Here is an 18,042-nt window from a genome sequence, read left to right on the forward strand (position 1 = left end):
GCATGCAGGGAGTGACAGCTGCAAGCCTTTCACTGCAGAAATCATCTACAAAATCTCACAGGCTCAGAGGCTACCAACCTTTTGTGATCACTTACACAAAAAAAGAACACGAGAGAAATAATTGCAATTGCACTGTGGCTGGAATCACCAAAAGCCAGGCAGGCAGGGGGACATGGGGGGGACAATGGCAGGGGACATTACCGTGCTTGCTGGAGTTCTGGTCAAGAGAAGAAGCAGCACTAGACAGATTATCCATTGAGTTGGGGTGTGTCCACTGAGGAAGGCGAGACTGGGACTGAGAAGTGTCCTTCACTGACAAACCACCAGTAATGTCCATGTTATTTACATTCATGTTCGGGTTCAGTCCAGCTGGGAAGGGAAAGAGATCCTTAGAAATCCATCAGACACTGAGGGATTGAAAAGCTGGGTTTGAAATCCAGCCACAACATTGATTTTCAGGTATCTGTATGCATATGGGGCATTTTCAATGCACATTTTCAAGAATTTTTGCTTTTACGGAACACCAATTGAACTCCCATGAATTCAGAAAAAAGTTAAAACCTTGCTAAAAAGAGGGGGGAAAACAAAATGTAGGGATAGTATTTTAAAGCTATCAGTGTTTCTACTCGCAGTCTCTTTACTTGCCTTAGAAGAATGTACTGGAATGTTGAGTTTAAACCAGTCTGCACCATTCCATGGCTAAGCCAAAATATTCCTAATGTCTCCCCAGCATCCCCCACAATGTCTGCCACTTCATTTTGCTAAAAATCCCCCCAAAAAAGGAACTAATTAAAGGTCAGAAAAACAGCTGCTGTTTTTCATAGCAGGTTCTGCACTAACTGGTTTCTATTTTGTATACACAGAAGAGAATCACTCAGACTGTTATTAAGGGAATAATTTTGAAATGCTTCTGTGACATGAATCTGGGTCTTTCTTGATATATAATCCTTAATGTTAGCAGATCACAGAAAGCTGAGATATCATAAGAACCTCTCAGACTTAGGCCTTTAATTCACAAATTTTTTTTTGCATTCTGATGCTGCCAGGCACAACAGCTCACCACAGCAGTCAGAATTACCTTCTTAACTGCTGCATGGCAGATAAAGCTTGGCAATGCTATTGTATTCAGCATAAAGAGAGTCACAAAGAGATTAAATTAATTCCTTTATGTCAGAAAGGAAGTCTGTAGCATACATCAAACAATAACACAGCAAACAGGTCTGAAAGGTTGCTCTCCTCCCTCTGTACCACGCCCAATCAATTATTTTGACTTCAATCATATTTGACAGATCTATGTCTAACCTACCACAAAATGCTGGTGAAGATTTCAGGAACTTCCTAGATCATTTATTCCAGTACTCTACTCTGCTTAAGCCAAGTGATCCTTAATGTCTAGATCTTTTAATAAACTTAAGTTTATTACCTTTTGCATTAGGAAATGCAAAACAAGTCTTCCTTTACATTTTTGAAGATTCTTAAATCTTCTCTTTAGACTTCTGAGCAGAGGATTTTATTTTTTCCTTACCAGTTGTGTTTTTGAAATGCTTAATCACCTCCACTACAATCTTTCTGTGTTCCTTCAAACTGCTCCATGTATGTCTTGAAATACATTGACCAAAACTGATCCCTCACCAGTGCTGACAACAGCAGAAAGATGACTTTGCACAACATTTTCCTAGATGATATTCCTGTTTATCAATATGACATTTGTATATTTTACAGCATGATGCTGTTTATATTCAGTTCATAAATAGCAACATAGGGCAGGGGTTGGACTCTGTGATCTTAGAGGTCTCTTCCAACCTCATTATTCTGTGATATATAAGTAGTTAATTAGGCAAATATTCTGATATTTGTAGGCAGAGCACAGGTGAGCAGGTACAGCTACCATAAAGGCATGATTTTGTTCTGTGATTTCAGTGCTATTTAATTTAAATTAAAACAAACACACATATGTATATTTAAAAATTATAATTACATATATATTTCTCTCTCTCCATATATCTATATCTATCTCTATCTATATATTTTATGTATGTATATATATATCGGTTCTATACCTATACATCTATATATCTATCTAAATATCTATATCTATTTATATATGTATACATATACATATATATATATATATATATATATACACACACACACACATATCTATACATATATATAGATATATATAGAGAGAGATATATAAATATATATAGATATATGTCTTTGTTACAGTGTGGAGCAAAATATTGAGGTGTAAATTGAGGACATGCCTATACATCTATATACCTATCTAAATATCTGTATCTATATCTATCTATCTATATATATAGATATATATATATATATAGTGATATATAAATATATATATATAGATATAGATATATGTATTTGTTACAGTGTGGAACAAAATATTGAGGTGTAAATTGAGGAGATGCCTATACATCTACATATCTATATATCTATCTAAATATCTATGTCTATATATCTATATCTATCTATCTATCTATAGAGAGAGAGACATATAAACATATAGATATAGATACAGATATAGAGATATGTATTTGTCACAGTTTGAAGCAAAATCCTGAGGTGTGAGTGGAGGAGCTGGGCTCCCTGTGAGGAGCTGCTGCAGGAGGAACTCACCAAGAGGGTAAGGAGCAAAGGTGTTCGGTGAAGACTGTTGCTCTTTGGTCTGCAGGTCAGGAAGGCCGGGAGCCTGGGGATGGGGTGAAAAGCTATCCATGGCTGATTTGCCTGCAGAGGGGTGCAAAGATAGATGTGGAGGGGGAGGCTGCTGCTTCATAAGCAGGGCCTGGGCCAGCTGGCGCTGGTGCTGCTGGATCTGCTGCTGCATGTTATTGATTGTACGTGCAACCTGCAGGGAGAGAGGCAACACCACCTGTCAGTGGGCAATCCACACAAACACACTGCACTTCTCTGCCTTTCCCTACAGTGAAACAACACATTGCATCTCCTCACCAATACAAACTGCCTGTGCAAAGGGCTGGAGAGCTTTCCTCCAGCAAGGCTTTGGATCAGCTTCATTTTTTATTTTATTTTTACTCAGCACCTTCCCTGCCCAGCACTCAAGCCTTGCACTGCATCCCAGATTGAAGGATGCTTGATTGAGCTGTTTTGCTGTAACAACAAACACTCTGCCTTTATCTACAGTGAAACAACACACTGCATCTCCTTACAAATACAAACTGCCTGTGCAAAGAGCTGGAGAGCTTTCCTCCAGCAAGGCTGTGGAACAGCTTTAATTTTTTTTATTTTTACTCAGCACCCTCCTTGCCCAGCACTCAAGGCACGCACTGCATCCCTGATTTAAGGATGCTTGAGCTGCTTTGCTGTAATGTCACTGAGCCTCTCCAAGCTACTGAAACCAACCCCTGAAGCACAGACTGAGCTGGCAGGGACACCTACTTGCTGCTCCTGTTGTCTCATGGGTCCGGAAACGTTACGCTGAGCCTGTAACATCTGCTGCTGGATTTGTAAACGTTGGTACGCCTGTGGGGACAGGGACAGTGAGACACAGCACCCTCAGCAAGCTCCCTCCAGCTGCTCTGCTGCACCACAGCTCAGAAAAGGCCAACTCTGCAGTGCTCTGAAAACACTCCACCAAGCAACAGTAATAATCCTGCATTTTGGAGTGCATTTATTGAAGTCTCGTGTTATTTTTAAAACAAAAACAACCAATAAATCCACGTGGCAAAAAGTGGTCATTAAAGAAAGGACCCTATTTTTTTTTCTGAAATAACTGTAACACAAAGCAAAAATTAAAATAAAAGTTTATGATATTATACAAATCGTACAAATACTGATGGTTGTTTTTGATTTGGCCATTTCAAGTTCTGCCAACAGTTTCTAGTTAAATCACTTGTGCTGCTTTATTCCTGAAAAAAATCCACAATTTTCATGTAGCTGGCTTGGCAGCTACTTTTGCAAGGCAAATTCTTTTGCAAGGTAAGTTCCTCTGAAACATCTTGATGAATTCATCAACATTTTGATAAATTCAAGCAAAGGAATTCTGTACAGGTATTTTCATGTAGCTGGGTACTGTTCAATTATTATGAGAATAATGCTGTGCTCCTCAAAACTAGAGAAAATAATCAGAAATTAGTAATAGTATCAAACACAAGAAAAGAGTTTGACTAGCACACTGAGATCAGCAACTGAACTAATTTGCCATCTGTAATTTTATTTTTAACCCTGGCCAATACTGAGTTCACAATATCTCTTTTTAAAATATTCTTAAAATCCAATTAACTATTTTCATACGCATTACAAATACAGATGTAAAATTTGCAAACACAGCTAAAGTACACAGAAGTAAGCAGTTCTTATCACAGGACATGTTCAATATACACTCCATTAACTAAAGAAAATTCACCCTAAGCTTCATTTTTCAGTGAGGCAAGTGAAGAAGTTCTGCAGGTAGCTCAGGTGACCAGCACTGCCAAGATTTCTCTTGTTCTGCTGTGACACATGTGCCCAGTTTAATCTTTCCACTGCCATGTAACACACAGGCCAGTGCTGTTTGAGAACACACTGTGTTATTCACACCAGTAGGAAGACAGCTGATTTTTAGTTCCACTGATCAGCTGTAAAGGATAATTATTCCACAAATGACTATTTATAAAGCCTGAGGCAAAAAAAAAAAAAAAATTACTGTGCTTCTTTAAAAAGAAACTTTAGCAAAGAAATCAGCAGCTGATTGTTTTCAAGATCTGTCATGTCATTTAAAAATTTAGTCATTCTCCTATTTTATCTTCATGCCTTCAATTCTGATTTAGAGCTTATCTGCCATGTCTTTTAACTTACCAGCTGCAGCTGATAGAGCTGGTTCAACATCGTCATATGCTGAGGATTATTAATTGGCGAGGTTAACTGTGCAGGGCTGAGACCAATGTTTTTTGCTGCAAACTGCAAAAGCTGTGCTTGAACCTAAAGGAGAGAAGAGTGTTAAACATTGTACATTTAATTCTAACAGTGGTAACTGTGTGAGCCATTAATAAGAGTCACATCAGCTGGAAAATGTTATTATCACCATGAACTATCAAAAAAATTAGAAGATACTCTAATACAATCATAATAGTCGTAGTCAAGTGTTCATTTATAAAAAAAGAGATGAGAATAAATGCCTCAGAAACACCATTGTGCAAAAAAGAGGATAAGAGTGTGCTCTCAGAGGTAATTATACGACATGCAAGTGAGAACACCTCAGCCATGCCACATCTCCCTGCCTAGGAAACCAACAAATAACACAGACACAGCCAGGCAGCAGCATGACAGAGCACATGGGAAGAGTTCCAGGGAAAGGGAAAACATGAGTGAGGTGTTGTCTGACCTGAGGGGATAGAAACTGAGGCACTTGAGCACGAAGACTAGGCTGGGATGAATTAAGAGGTTGCACTGGCGGTTGCTGCGGCTGTTGCATGGTCCTGGCTTGTGCTGCTCCGCTATTGCCAAACATACCCAGATTGCCACTCGGTATCTGCAGCAGGACAACAGTGACACAGGCACTTAGTGACACAGCCTGGCTGCTACTTGTCTGTGCAGGCTTTATTCTTAGTGATTATGACAGGCAGGAATCAAGAGACCAGAACATACAAAATTTAGAATTAGGCAAGGCAAAGACTGCCGTGTACCCAACATCCCAAACCCCCAGAAATTTGTACAAAAGGCAGCTGAAGTTGAAGATGGCTTTTATAAGGATTCAGGACCCTAGAGGGTCACAAGATGAACAATCAAAAGTACTTGCCAAAAGTGTTTGTATTTGTATAGCAAGGGACAAAAGAACATTAAACAGGCATTAAACTCACAGTAACCCCATGTCCAGCTGGCTAAGCAGTTTTTTTACTTAGTCATTTTACAAAGCTACTGATAATGGACATGCTATTAATGGAGACTGCTTTGGAAAGCTGTGCTTAATGGGCTGTAAGTGCTGGACAAGTATTGCCTTAAGAAAACTGACTTTAAAAGAATATACATAATAAAGAGCCACAACAGAATGATGAAGATTTTCTGTGTTGTTATTTCATATTTTTGCTGGGACTTCAGTTTGATGGCAAAAATAACCTTATCATAATCAATAGTACTTAATGGCTTCTCACTCTCATGTTATCAGTTATCATCCCCTTCATCTCCTGTCCTTTTCTTTCCCTCTCACCTGTTCTACACAGGGGCCACAACACCCCCTTAACTCATTGCCCTACCTGACCCAGGTGCTGGAAGCCCATTTTCTTTCTTATCACCTGCTAAAATCATGAGATGCCCTGACACTTGGAGGAACAGGAATAAAAAAGCCCCCATGATATCACAGAATATTTATACCAGCCAGGAAAGATGAATTAGAGCAATCTCACTGCCTTACAGTCTGGGACAATTAGCAATGCCTCAAAAAAAGAGATTTCTCATCATTGAAGGCAGAGCCACACCAGGGTTCAGGGGTATAAATCCACAACACTGCAGTCTCTTCTGGGTGGATATGTGTCATCAGATTACAATTACACTGCTTTTTATGTCCTGTAAGGTGAAACATTACACAGCAAGCAGCCCCTCTCTGATATTGCACATGGACAAAGCTGTTGCACCTCCAGTTTAAACCCGTTTTTCCTGGGGAAGAGGCTGACAGGCACTAGCAGCTACTCCAAAGAGCCAAATTCCCCTGGGCATCTCCCCCAACAGCCTTACCTGTCTAGAAGAATTCAAGTTTTGCATGCCCAGCCCTGAGGCAATCCCGCCCAGGGTCTGATTAGGGAGTGCACTGTTTGAAAGGGGGAGCTTCAGGCTTGGTGAAGGCAAAAATGGTGAAGTAGTGGGCTCTTCCACTAGGCCGCCATCCTGATTGGAGAAAGAAAGGGTGAGCTGTGTGCATGCCACGAGCCCACAGCACAAACCAGTCCCATGGAGACACAGGAGGGTGAGGACGAGTAAAAAGAGATGCATAAAAAAAGGGATGAATGACAGGGAATGGAAAGTATGGAGTGAAGGGAGAAGAAAGAGAGAAACAGGATTAAGGTACTGTTTTTGGTAACTTTGTTGTACTTCATCCCCCAAATGCACAATCACCCTCACCCACCTTTCCAGAGGAAAGGGGGGATTTTAGCAGCTGATGGCAGAGCTATTATGTGGCCATTGCCTCCTCCCCACATAGGTTTTCTCCTTTCTTCTCCACCAGACTGAGAGGTGGAAGAGGAGAGGCCCAGCATATTTCAGGGAAGCCCCTCTGTCTGTCTGGAAAACTCCAGACATAACCCAACACTTTAACAAACCCAAGACTTGGGAAAGGCCAAATCAGCTTATTTGACACCAGTCTGGATTAGGTTCCACATCATAGCTCTGCTCATAAAAAAGCATTTTTGCATTAATCCCCTTTCCTAACTGAGACACACGAGCCTCTTTTAATATTCACACAGCGCTGAGTTATTAATACCCCACTCTGAAACATGACACTGCAAGGCAGCCAGTGAACACAAACCAGCAACCCCAGTAATGACAATATCAGCTGGGCAGCCTTCCTGAACATCCCCAGGAGGAGGCAGATTTTAGCAAGGCAGGAGGAGCCCTCTCTGCTAACTGGGCTGTGAGGAAGCACAGCTGAGCGTGGATCTGATGCACAGGAGGGGGCAAACAGCAAGGCAGAAAATAAAATAAATTAGAGCACCCCCAATCAAACAGGTAGATCTCTCTGCTCGTGTTTCAGTGGGGCACTGAGTTCTATCTCAAACTGTGCTTTGATGTCTGGGAAGCCTGGGGTAAGCATGATCAAATAACACTGTGTACAAAGTAGGGCTCCAAAAAAACAGGCAGAGAGAAAAAGCTTTGATTTGCAATGTGCTGGGTTGGTGCTTTTCAGGCAGTATGATCATTGTAAGGAAAGGTTTTTTAAAGAGGTGAGGAGCTTTATTTCAACCAATATTCAATGCCCCAGAAGACTGTGAGATACTGGTGAAGCTCCTTTGTTGAAAAAGAAGCCCAGTCTGCTTCCCACATACCCAAACAGATGACCTCATGCAGCAAGCATGCTCAGTGAATTATATGTTTTAAGTTAATCCTGAAAAATGCATTTTCTACAGCTCTCCTTTGATGCAAAGGAAAAGTTTCTTTACTATCAGGCAAAGTGACACTTGACATCCTATCTGACTATCCTGAGGGGGACACTGACATTTTCTAATGATATCCCCAAGGCCTTTCAGCTTGAGATATTTTACATTCTACTGGACATCAGTCACACTCCACAAACAACTGCAGCTTGCATGACAGTAACAGGTTCAAGGATTTCTCTTTAGATCACAGACACATGTTTACAATTCTACCCTTCCCCCTTCAAAGTGAAAATAATTTCAAGCTTGGTGCTTGCTCTCCCCTTCAGATGCCATTGTTCCCTATGTGAACAGACCTACTGGCCATGAAAAACCCTCCCTGCCCCCCAAATTTATTCAAGTCTTGCCTTGCTGACATTATTTTTTCTCAATTTGGATATAGGCAGTGCCAAGGATGGTGAAGGACACACTAGAGACTCAGGCATTTCATTTCCAGACTCCTTCACAAGTGTGTTCCTTGGCTGAATTGCAGCAAATGGCTTTGTGTGAGTTTATAACATTTTATTCATATTCACCTGGTTCTGTTTTATTTAATTTGAACTTGTTGCACTGTGCTGCACAAATCTGTGCTCTACAACTGAACTAAAATCAATTTATTTAACAAGAAGTATTTTAGTTGGTCAAATTAAGGCACCTTTTAGCATTTTCAAGCCAGACTAGAGGACAATTTTACTGCTCACAGTGGTTTCTGACCCATTATTTCTCAGGATCCTTTATGTAATAATTGTTTCCTGAAGAACAATCTTTTCCACCTAGCCTTTCCTCTTCAGTGATTTTCCTACAAATTTATGTTACACTTCTTCCTCAGGCTACTCAATTAAAAATTGAGTCATCACATAAATGCTCAATCCAGCACTGCTTTTAACTTTATTTTAAGGGATTTGGCACACCCACAAAATCCTACTGGTAGGAGTGTTTCCTACTACAGTTATCTAACACAAAGCACCACACTGGAGTTTTTTAGAATTTTAGGAAGTCTCTCACAATAGTCCCACATAACAATGTGACAGAATGCAAGTGGAATTACTCAAAGGTTTTTAATCCTATAAGATATGGACAATTTAGCAGAGGATGCCTGGACACTTTGGCAGTCACCTGCCAACAACTGCCACTTCATGAATCAAAATGTCTCAACAGGCAGATGAGAGGCTGATGAATCTGCCAGAGCTCTTTGTATAAAGTCACTTACAGAAGTAGCTGGCAGAAAATACACAGACTTCTTAAAAAAAGATTGAAATAAAAAAATCCTTTCCTAAAAGAGGAAGTTAAAGTAATAAAATCTCATCTAAAATAAAGTTATCTTCCAATCAAACAGGAATTAGGCAAAAGAAACCTGGAGGAAATGCAATAGTCAAAGAAGTGCTCATCATACAAGGGGTGATGAAAATGGTTTCAGTCATTGGATCACAGGTGGCAGAGATGAAGCAAAGAAGAATTTAAAAGGAAACTTCAAAATCCTAGTGATCATTATCTAATTGTGACATCTAAAAAAGTTTCTCCATACTAACACAATATTCTCCTTATTGTCCCAAAGATGAAAACCAATCACAGTCCCCAGAGATTACTGGGCTCAGAATGTGAAGGATGAGGCTGAAAAATCCCAACAAACACCATGTTCAAATCAGAAACAAGGAATAGGTTTAGTCAGAAGATTTTTGGAAGATTTTTTGGATGCTGAGAGGCATCAAAGCTTGTAGACCTGAATTTTGCAGTAGTAGAGCAGAGGAGCTGATCACTGACTGTGAGGGTAGGGGGAAAGGACACTTCATCTGCAAGGCGAGAATTTCAGAGTCACAAGCCAAACTCTATATTTGAAAAAAAAGATCCCTTCTCTAGGCTTATTCCAGGTATTTTAAGGATGCATCCAGGAAAATCTGACATGTTTTTCTTACAAATCTGATGGCTCCAGAGGACACCAGGTAACATCTCCCGGCAAACCTGACACCTAAGCACAGCATGCCTGCCACCAAGTGTGACATAATGCGCTTGAGATCACGTATCAGGCCTGCATCTTTACTCCCTCAAGGCCACTGGATATTCTCCCCTGTCCTTTTATGGTGCTACAGGTCAAGATAACATCCTGAGGAATAATAAATTAACAAAGCAATGAGTGCTGAAGATTGACTCAGTGTGACATGGAATAAAGAGCACCTGCAGCAAGCAGAGAAAGCAAACACTCAAAGGTGATGTTGAATTGCACAGATCACTCCTGATGCAGAGAGAACAGGGAGTTCACTGGGTCCACAGGCAAATGTCAGGGCTGGAAATTTGCCCTCCTCAAATGTATAAAGTTAAAAAAATATTAAGTGCTGGCTTTAGCTGTTTAGAGAAAAATGATGGTGTTTCAATGCAGGTGAGCTGAGAGTGGTAACAATGAGCCAAATTTACACCACCTCAAAATACAAATTCACCTCAAAATACAAATGGAGAGGAACCCTGCAGAACTTATTGAGGACTAAACAAAAGGATGATGAGCTGATAAAGCAGAAAGTAAAACAAGGAATGCTGGCTGGAGTGCTCTGTCCAGCTGTGTGGAGAGCTTGTTCCTCACCAAGGATGACCTAAACAGAAACAAGACAGCTCCAGACTCATGCCCTGAAACAGTACCTCAAAGGGCAAAAAGGTTTTGGAGAAATTGCTTAACCAGCATGAGCTGTAAATCTGGAAAGAATTTCTTTGGAAGAATAAAAACTCTCTGTTCTTAGAGTAGAAACTATATTTATTTAATTCACTTAGCAAGTTGCTCAACACTGTGATAGCTAACAAATACAGTGTGGGATTATTTCCTTTGTTAGAGCCAAGTCACTGTGACAGATTATGCCTAGACTGATAGATTTTACTTACTGTATGAATATTAATGATTTTAGTACTCCCTTCTCAATAGTTGTGTTTAACATATGTTTCCAGAATTATGCATCATGCTGCACATAATGCACCTCTCTCTCTCTGGCAAGGATTTCACTGCTGAAGGTATTGTTATCCAAGAGAAGGAAAGGCTAACTGGCATGCATGCATCTTTTGTGGCCTTCAATTAACACATTCATTAAAGTCTGCCATGGCAAAGAATGAGCTTTATAGGAGTGGATTTCATTACTGCCTCACACCCTGTGCACAGCTCATGTGAAATGAATAGGTTTCAGCACAGTTTGTCAAAAGCACAGATTTCTGTGGTCAGAATCCTCCACCACTCATCTGCATGAACCTTTAAATAACCTGTGAAACACAGAATGACATCTGAGATTCTTCTTTACTTATCAATAATTTTCAGGGGGATTCTTAGGTGATTTGGAAAATTCCTCCAGGATTTTCTGTCAAGGCTGTAAATCTCATTCCCTGCTGAAGATCTGGCTGCACTTTTCCAAATATTCTTAAGTAACTTTGAATCTTGGACATCGCACTCTTCTGGAGCCTTTTCCTCAGTTATTAAATAGTGCTGGAAATTTTGTCATATGTGATCACAGAAAGGGAAGCTCATTGGAGAAGCTTTTTATGCAGACTGTGCATGTCTGCTCTGAGACTTAACAAAAATACCGGAACTCTTCCTTTGTATTTAAGTACTGAAATTTTCACTGAAATTTCTAAGAAGCTCAAAACTAAAATAAGTGAAATTAAGAGCCTAATTCTTGGAAGATTTTGAACTCCTCCTTCATATTTAGGTGCTGAACTTCCACTGACATTTTGAAGAAGCTCAAAACTAAAAGAAAGAGAAATTAAGAGCCTAATTCTTTAAGGTTTTGGCCTTGGTCCTGCCTGATTGTGAATTTGGGCAAGGTTCACTGACTGCACTCTCATAGATTGCTGTGGTTAATTTTTTTGCTCTTTTTTTTCCATTTCTAGTTCTACTGTGTTCCTGATTCCTTAGCAAGTTTTCAAGTGTAAAACTGGGGATGATCATTCTTTATTTCTATGTAAAAATCAAATCACTGCTCCTTTCCACAAGGACTCAATTCCCCACAAGACTGAAAAAAACACAAGAAAAGGAACAAAACCACATCCATCACATTTTTTTCTATGCTTTCCAAGCAGACAGTGGAAATCATCAGCATTTTTACACTGTGACTTGTGCACCACTTTCCTGTGCTGAGCTCACCTTGTCAAGGAAGGTGGGGCGGTCCATGGAAGACTCTTTGGAGATTGGTGGTGGGCGGCAGCCAAGGGGTTTGGTGACCATTCCATTGTAGTCGGTCACTCCCATTCCACGCTTGTCCATTTCCACCTTCTTTTCCAGCAGAGCACCTGCACAGAAAAGGGAAATATATTGGAAAAGGTGAGGCAGAGGGAGTAAAGCTGCAAATAGCAGTTCAGAGAAATTCATCTTGCTTACGAAAGCAAGGCAAGTGAATAAATATTTTCCAATTAATCTGAGTATAATCAAATGCTTATAATCATGCGGGGTTCCTGTGTTGCTTTAAAGACAAAAAAGTTACTTACACAGATACTTACTCATGGCCTGATCAAGATTCATACTGTTGCTCTTCAAGGCCTCTTCCGCTGGCTCTCTCTGTTAAAAACAGGAATTATGTTAAGAGGAAAAGCAATCATGTCCATGTGATTTCAAAGTAACCTGAGAAAACAGACACAACTCTTAAATACTGGGCTTAATGTTTACTCAGCAGCCTAAATAATGTCTGTGTGTGGTTTTTTCCTGCTTTCAGCAATTCTCACAATTCAGGTATTTCAGTTTGTCAAGGAAGTACTGGCTCTACAAGGTGAAACACATTGTTCTGTTTAAACATCTTCCTGTTTTCCATGAACAGCTCAAATATCACAATGATATGACTTTCTCTAAGAAACAACCCACCTTTACTCTCATTTCACCTGTTTAATGTAAAAAGAGGAATGGGGGGGGGATTATTACTGCACTTCAAAGTAATACCTGTTGTTATAAAACTACAAACTTCAAAATCTTATCCCAGTTCATCTCAGAGCTTTGAATAGGTTTAGAGCAGATTTCTGAAATCACAGTGTGTGTTTCAATGCAGGTCAGAGCTACTTCCTGGCCTGGAGACTGAAGATCTTGGTGTAGCTACAGTCTGAAACAGCCACAGTCAGAAGTACAAGCTAAAAGCTAAGGCACAGTGTGCTGCCTGAGCACTACTCACAGGGAAGCCCATGTCTGTGAGCTGTTTTATCAGACGGTTCATGATCCAGGCCTCATCCTGCTTGCTAGATGTCTTCATGCCCTTAGTAAATAAATGGGAGATTCCATTAATGGGCTGCTTGCCACGTTCATTGTAGTGAGATGTACATAAAAGAAATGGTAAGTGGTTTTTATTAATAGCACATGCTACTGAAAGATGTATTAGTACATTAATTCAGAAAGTATTGAAGAACCCTCCGAGCAACGCGACTAAGATTCTCTTCCCCCAAAAGTGTAAAAATTTATCTCAGCTGAATAGGTGTTCAGTGTACTATTTAGTATTTGATTTGCTGGCCACTGAATTAAAGCCACCTTTGAATTTAAGTATTTCATTTTAATCCTTGGCAGAAAAATATAACGAAATAAAGCTGAAATAGTACAACACTTCCTGAAAAACATTCCCAAAAACAAGTTTGCAACCTTGAAGTTAAGAATGTTACTCAGTGTATTTTCTTAAAAACAAACAAGAGCGTCTAGATAAACACCTTTAAAAGATCTTTGTGCAGCTTTTCTATCACAATATCCTTAAGAAGTCTCTTCTTTTCAGTTCTCCAGAAAGTACCAAGGGACAAGCGCGGATTTGTTTTGGGCTGTGGACAGTACAAGAAACAACCATACTTGATCAAATCACCGGCCTAACTGTTGGCTAATGGATTAACAAACAAAGTGGCTAAATGCATTCCCAATTCCTTTAAGTTACAGCCTGGCCTTGTCCTGAAATAAAGGCTGTGCAATGGAAAATCTCCTCACACAATTGTCTACGTTCTCGGTTGAGTGCAGCATTAACACAAGTTCACTTTGTTCTCACACACACACACACTGTCCTCACAAATAGAAAACAGCATTTTGTGTTAAACAGCTCCATCACAATGTTTGCTTTTCCACCACCATGGGAAGTGTCTGAAAGCCCCCTTAACACCTTCTTCTCTTTCTGTTAATACATTATCATTTCTTTAGAATACATGGAAGTTTATAAAACTTAGAGAAAACAAAGGCAACAACAACAAAACTCCCAAAGCATCTGACCCACCTAAATTCAAAGATCTCCCATTTTCCCCTGGTAACAAGGTAGGCTGTACTTGAACCACTGTAGTGGCAAGCTGTGCTTGTGTTCAGGTGTCAGAGCTTTAATTTCAGGTGTAATGCACCAGCAAATTTGTGACAACTTATTCTACAAACGTTACACTAATTCCACTCTTGCAAGAGAGTGTCTTTATTTTTGTCTTACCTTTTGAAGTCCTTTCTTCGGGGCATTCCCCCAGGAATTACAGGAGGAGCTGCTCTCTTGTGAAGCAGTATTATTCCACATATCTCCTTCTTCATCTTCCCACTGACTAGTACTGAGATTCACATCATCCCCACCACTGCCCCAGCCTTCTTGCATAGATTTTGAAGCTGGAGGGAAAGTGGGAGAAGAAAAATATTATTCAGTTTCCTGCAAATTCCACAGAAATAGTCTTTTGTGCCATATCCAGTGTACTAATGTGAGCATTTTCAAGAGACAAAGAGGTTCATCACGTAGCTTAGAATGTCTTCTTTGAAGCTAGCAAAAAAAAGGAAGTTCTCTAAGAGAAGAAAACATCCAGCAACTTCCAAGTCCTGCTTTTCCCAGAACCAGTAAGATCTGTGGTCATGGCCACTCCACTCTCCCAGGAACAAGGAAGCAAAGTATGAGCACACATTTGTTAAGTGCTATTTTGCTTTCAATAAATCTCACCATTTTACCTACCACATTCTTCCATGAACAAACCAGATTTCCAAGTCATTAATGCTCAGACACTCATTCCCATCTTGAAGAATGGAGAATCTGAAAGGAGCTTGTGGGCTGCAGGAACACTTCACATTCTGTGACGAGGTTGTGTCACCTCAGTCTGTTTTTTTCTGTTTACAGTTGGGATTACTCATCTTAAGAGTTCTCACTCCCCCTTTTATGTTTTCTGGGAATTCTAACTACGTCTCACTATGCAGGAGAGAATCTCTAGGCAACCTGCACAGCCAAGAGGAGATTCTAAAGCAATCACAGTGGCCCTCAGGACATGCAGAGATGGAGGAGATTTGCTAAATACCACGAGTTAGGAATCACAAAGCAGTTCAGGATGTTCCTGAACCTGGAAACAGTTTTAATGGCTGAAGAAAACACCCACTCACTCAGTTTAACCCAACATGAGGTTGTTATCATTAGTGGGTCTCAGGTGTTGCTTTTCCTACAGAATCAATTCTATCTTGACTGCTCTCCACTGCTTCTCATCCCAATACAGGTTTCTTTTAGACACCAAGGGTTTAAGTCCTTGTCATGTTCTTCTGCAGTTTCACAGTTTCCTGCACCTCTGCCATGCTGCTTTTCAAACACACAAAACTACTCTCCTTTAAATTTCCAGATGGATGCACCATATTCATATTTTTGAATTAACTGGGTATTTGGATTAGTGTGGCCTTGTGACAGCTAACACAGTTTTGAGAATGAAATAATGAAGGGCACCCTGTGACTGAGATGCAGAGAAAAGCAGAAGTGGCAAAGCAAACCCCCTCCCCTGGCAGGACAGTGGCAGCCCTGTGTGTACCTGGTTTGCACAGTGCTGGGGCAGCAGCTGGAGCATTTGATCTTCCATAGGTCCCTGCAGGCTCGGCAGGATTCTCTCCCCACCCGGTCCCACTGCTGGGGGGCTTCCCCCAGGCTGAAGTGCCATTATCGACTGCAGCAGAAGGGGAGGAAGGCTCTCCCCAGGAAGCTTCACTCTTGGTGTGGACAGCAGGCATCTCTCCCCAGCCTGCTGGAGCAAGGCAAGGAGAACAGTGATGAGAGGTAAGGTTTCTTCATCAAATAATACAAAAAAAGTTTAAATTTTGCTCATGAGTTTCTCTGGAAAGAGCATGGACCAGTAAGTACATACAGTGACTGTAGTCAAGTGTGTTTAAAAAAAATCCCTTAAATTTGGTTTTAGGAGTTTTTTCTTCATTCAATACTAATGCCAAGCTGTTAACACAACAGAAAGAGGGCTTTTCTCCAGAGCCAGGAGCAACCAGGCTGCCAAGTGAGCACCACACTGGTCCCAGGGAGCAGCTGCTCCCACCTGCCCAGGGCCAGAATTCCAGAGACCAAGACCCCAGTCTGACTTGGGCCTCGCTTCCTTGAAAGATCTTAACCTATTTGATTTCCTTTTCACTGTTTAAAAACTATAAAATTTCTTTTCTCATGCCCTGGCAGTAAGATGCTGTTTGATTGTACCTAATCTGAGTGAAGATTATCTGTGCTGAATGTATTCCTTAAAGCTATGATTACAGCCCATGGTTACCTACCTATCCCTCATCACTGACCCTCTACATTATAATACATATTATTTTAAGGGGAATTAATCAAGACTGCAATGAGAATCCATAATCAAAGCACAGGGAATGGCAGGTAGAAGCCATTGTTTTCCTACAGAGCATTACATGAACTCACTGAAGACGTAAGCTACTCCAAAGAAACAGCTTTAGTCTGGCTGGCCTTGAATGTAATGCTCTTAAATCCATCTGACAGGATTTCAGCCCTGCAGCTGAACGTGGCAGCAACAGCCACAGGGCTCCTGAGCCTGCAGAGCAACCTGACCAACACAGCAAAGGGGTAAACTGAATTTACAGCCATTGTAAAATCCAGAGATTTGCTGGAGAGAGGACTTGGATCACAGGTGGAGTTCAAGGTACTTTGTAAACCAGCACAAAGAGAGGCACAACAAGCAAGAAAACAAAATTCTTACAGATACCTGACAGTAACCTATTTTTCTACAATTGTAAAAAAACCTACATCCCATTACATGACAGCTGAGATCTTCACAAATATTGTAGAATTCAGTCTGCTTAAAAATTCCACTGGTAATTAGGCTGCTAAATTAGGAACTTGTTCCTTTTTCACTGGAGATGAATGTTATTAAGATGAGTATTTTCTAAGTGAATGACCAGATGCTGCTTTGCCACAGCATTATTTCCTTTTTTTTGCTCCACAATGGCATCTGTAAAAATACTCTGGAAAGGTTTCAAAAAGCAGGAGCAACATTTTTTCTAACAAATTGACACCCAGAACAGGTAGGCAATGGCAAGAGAGTGTCTAACAGCACCTTGAAATACACTGGAATAACCAAACATAATGGTTCACTGAGCAACAAGTCCTTGCAGAACTCACTGAATTCCACAGAATTCCCCTTACCAGAAGCTGCAGCAGCATCCACTGCCAAACACAACTCAAACATTGCCTGGCAGAGAAAACAATCAAATAGATGGGCCCAGAGCTGTGCATTGATACCGTGTTTCTGCATTATATATTTATCTTAGGCTCTATTCCTTACAGCAGCTCTCTCAGACACTGATGCCAGTGCAGATGGCACAGGGGGTGCCAAACTCTCCACTGGTGTGTTGCAGCTTCAGAAAACTCCTTCTCTACCAGCAAGAGGCACTGAATTTAAAGAGAGCTCCTGAATGAACTCAAAATATCACTGTTTCATTCAAGCTATTTCCATTTGAAACAAAAATGCCATGGTTTAGGCTCCAGCAATGTACCTTACATTTCTGGTTATTTTAAGGTGTGCAAAGAAGATAAACTGGCAGATCCACAGATGTACCTAAATGAACCTGTACTTAACATGACAGCTTCCTTGGTGTTGCACCTGAAATGCTTATTTCAAGGTTTCTGCTTGTATTTTTTAGGCAACTTTATTTAAGGGAGGCTTTGTTTGAGTTTCTGCCTCACTACTCAGGAGGCAACTGGCAGACAACTGTGAGTATTAAATCATATTGGCAGCTGCAAAAGATTAACTGCAGGCA

General features: G+C 40.6%; 1 protein-coding gene across 11 annotated transcripts in view; it reads right to left on the bottom strand.

Moving 5' to 3' along the window:
• TNRC6C (trinucleotide repeat containing adaptor 6C) overlaps positions 1 to 18,042 on the bottom strand; it is a 101,884-nt gene that overhangs the window by 14,191 nt on the left and 69,651 nt on the right. For 3 of the 11 annotated variants that reach the window (XM_074555050.1, XM_074555043.1, XM_074555054.1), the window contains 12 exons: positions 15,807 to 16,016; positions 14,474 to 14,640; positions 13,731 to 13,835; positions 13,208 to 13,288; positions 12,537 to 12,606; positions 12,196 to 12,341; positions 6,694 to 6,867; positions 5,348 to 5,494; positions 4,822 to 4,944; positions 3,424 to 3,507; positions 2,641 to 2,872; positions 202 to 369 (listed from right to left, as the gene is read on the bottom strand). In XM_074555050.1, the coding sequence (XP_074411151.1) occupies positions 202 to 369; positions 2,641 to 2,872; positions 3,424 to 3,507; positions 4,822 to 4,944; positions 5,348 to 5,494; positions 6,694 to 6,867; positions 12,196 to 12,341; positions 12,537 to 12,606; positions 13,208 to 13,288; positions 13,731 to 13,835; positions 14,474 to 14,640; positions 15,807 to 16,016 (1,707 nt within the window). The remainder of the gene's footprint in view (positions 1 to 201; positions 370 to 2,640; positions 2,873 to 3,423; positions 3,508 to 4,821; positions 4,945 to 5,347; positions 5,495 to 6,693; positions 6,868 to 12,195; positions 12,342 to 12,536; positions 12,607 to 13,207; positions 13,289 to 13,730; positions 13,836 to 14,473; positions 14,641 to 15,806; positions 16,017 to 18,042) is intronic. The other 8 variants (XM_074555053.1, XM_074555051.1, XM_074555052.1 and 5 more) reach the window with 6 other exon arrangements.

Source organism: Zonotrichia albicollis, chromosome 19 (assembly GCF_047830755.1).
Source record: "Zonotrichia albicollis isolate bZonAlb1 chromosome 19, bZonAlb1.hap1, whole genome shotgun sequence".
Classification (NCBI taxonomy): domain Eukaryota; kingdom Metazoa; phylum Chordata; class Aves; order Passeriformes; family Passerellidae; genus Zonotrichia; species Zonotrichia albicollis.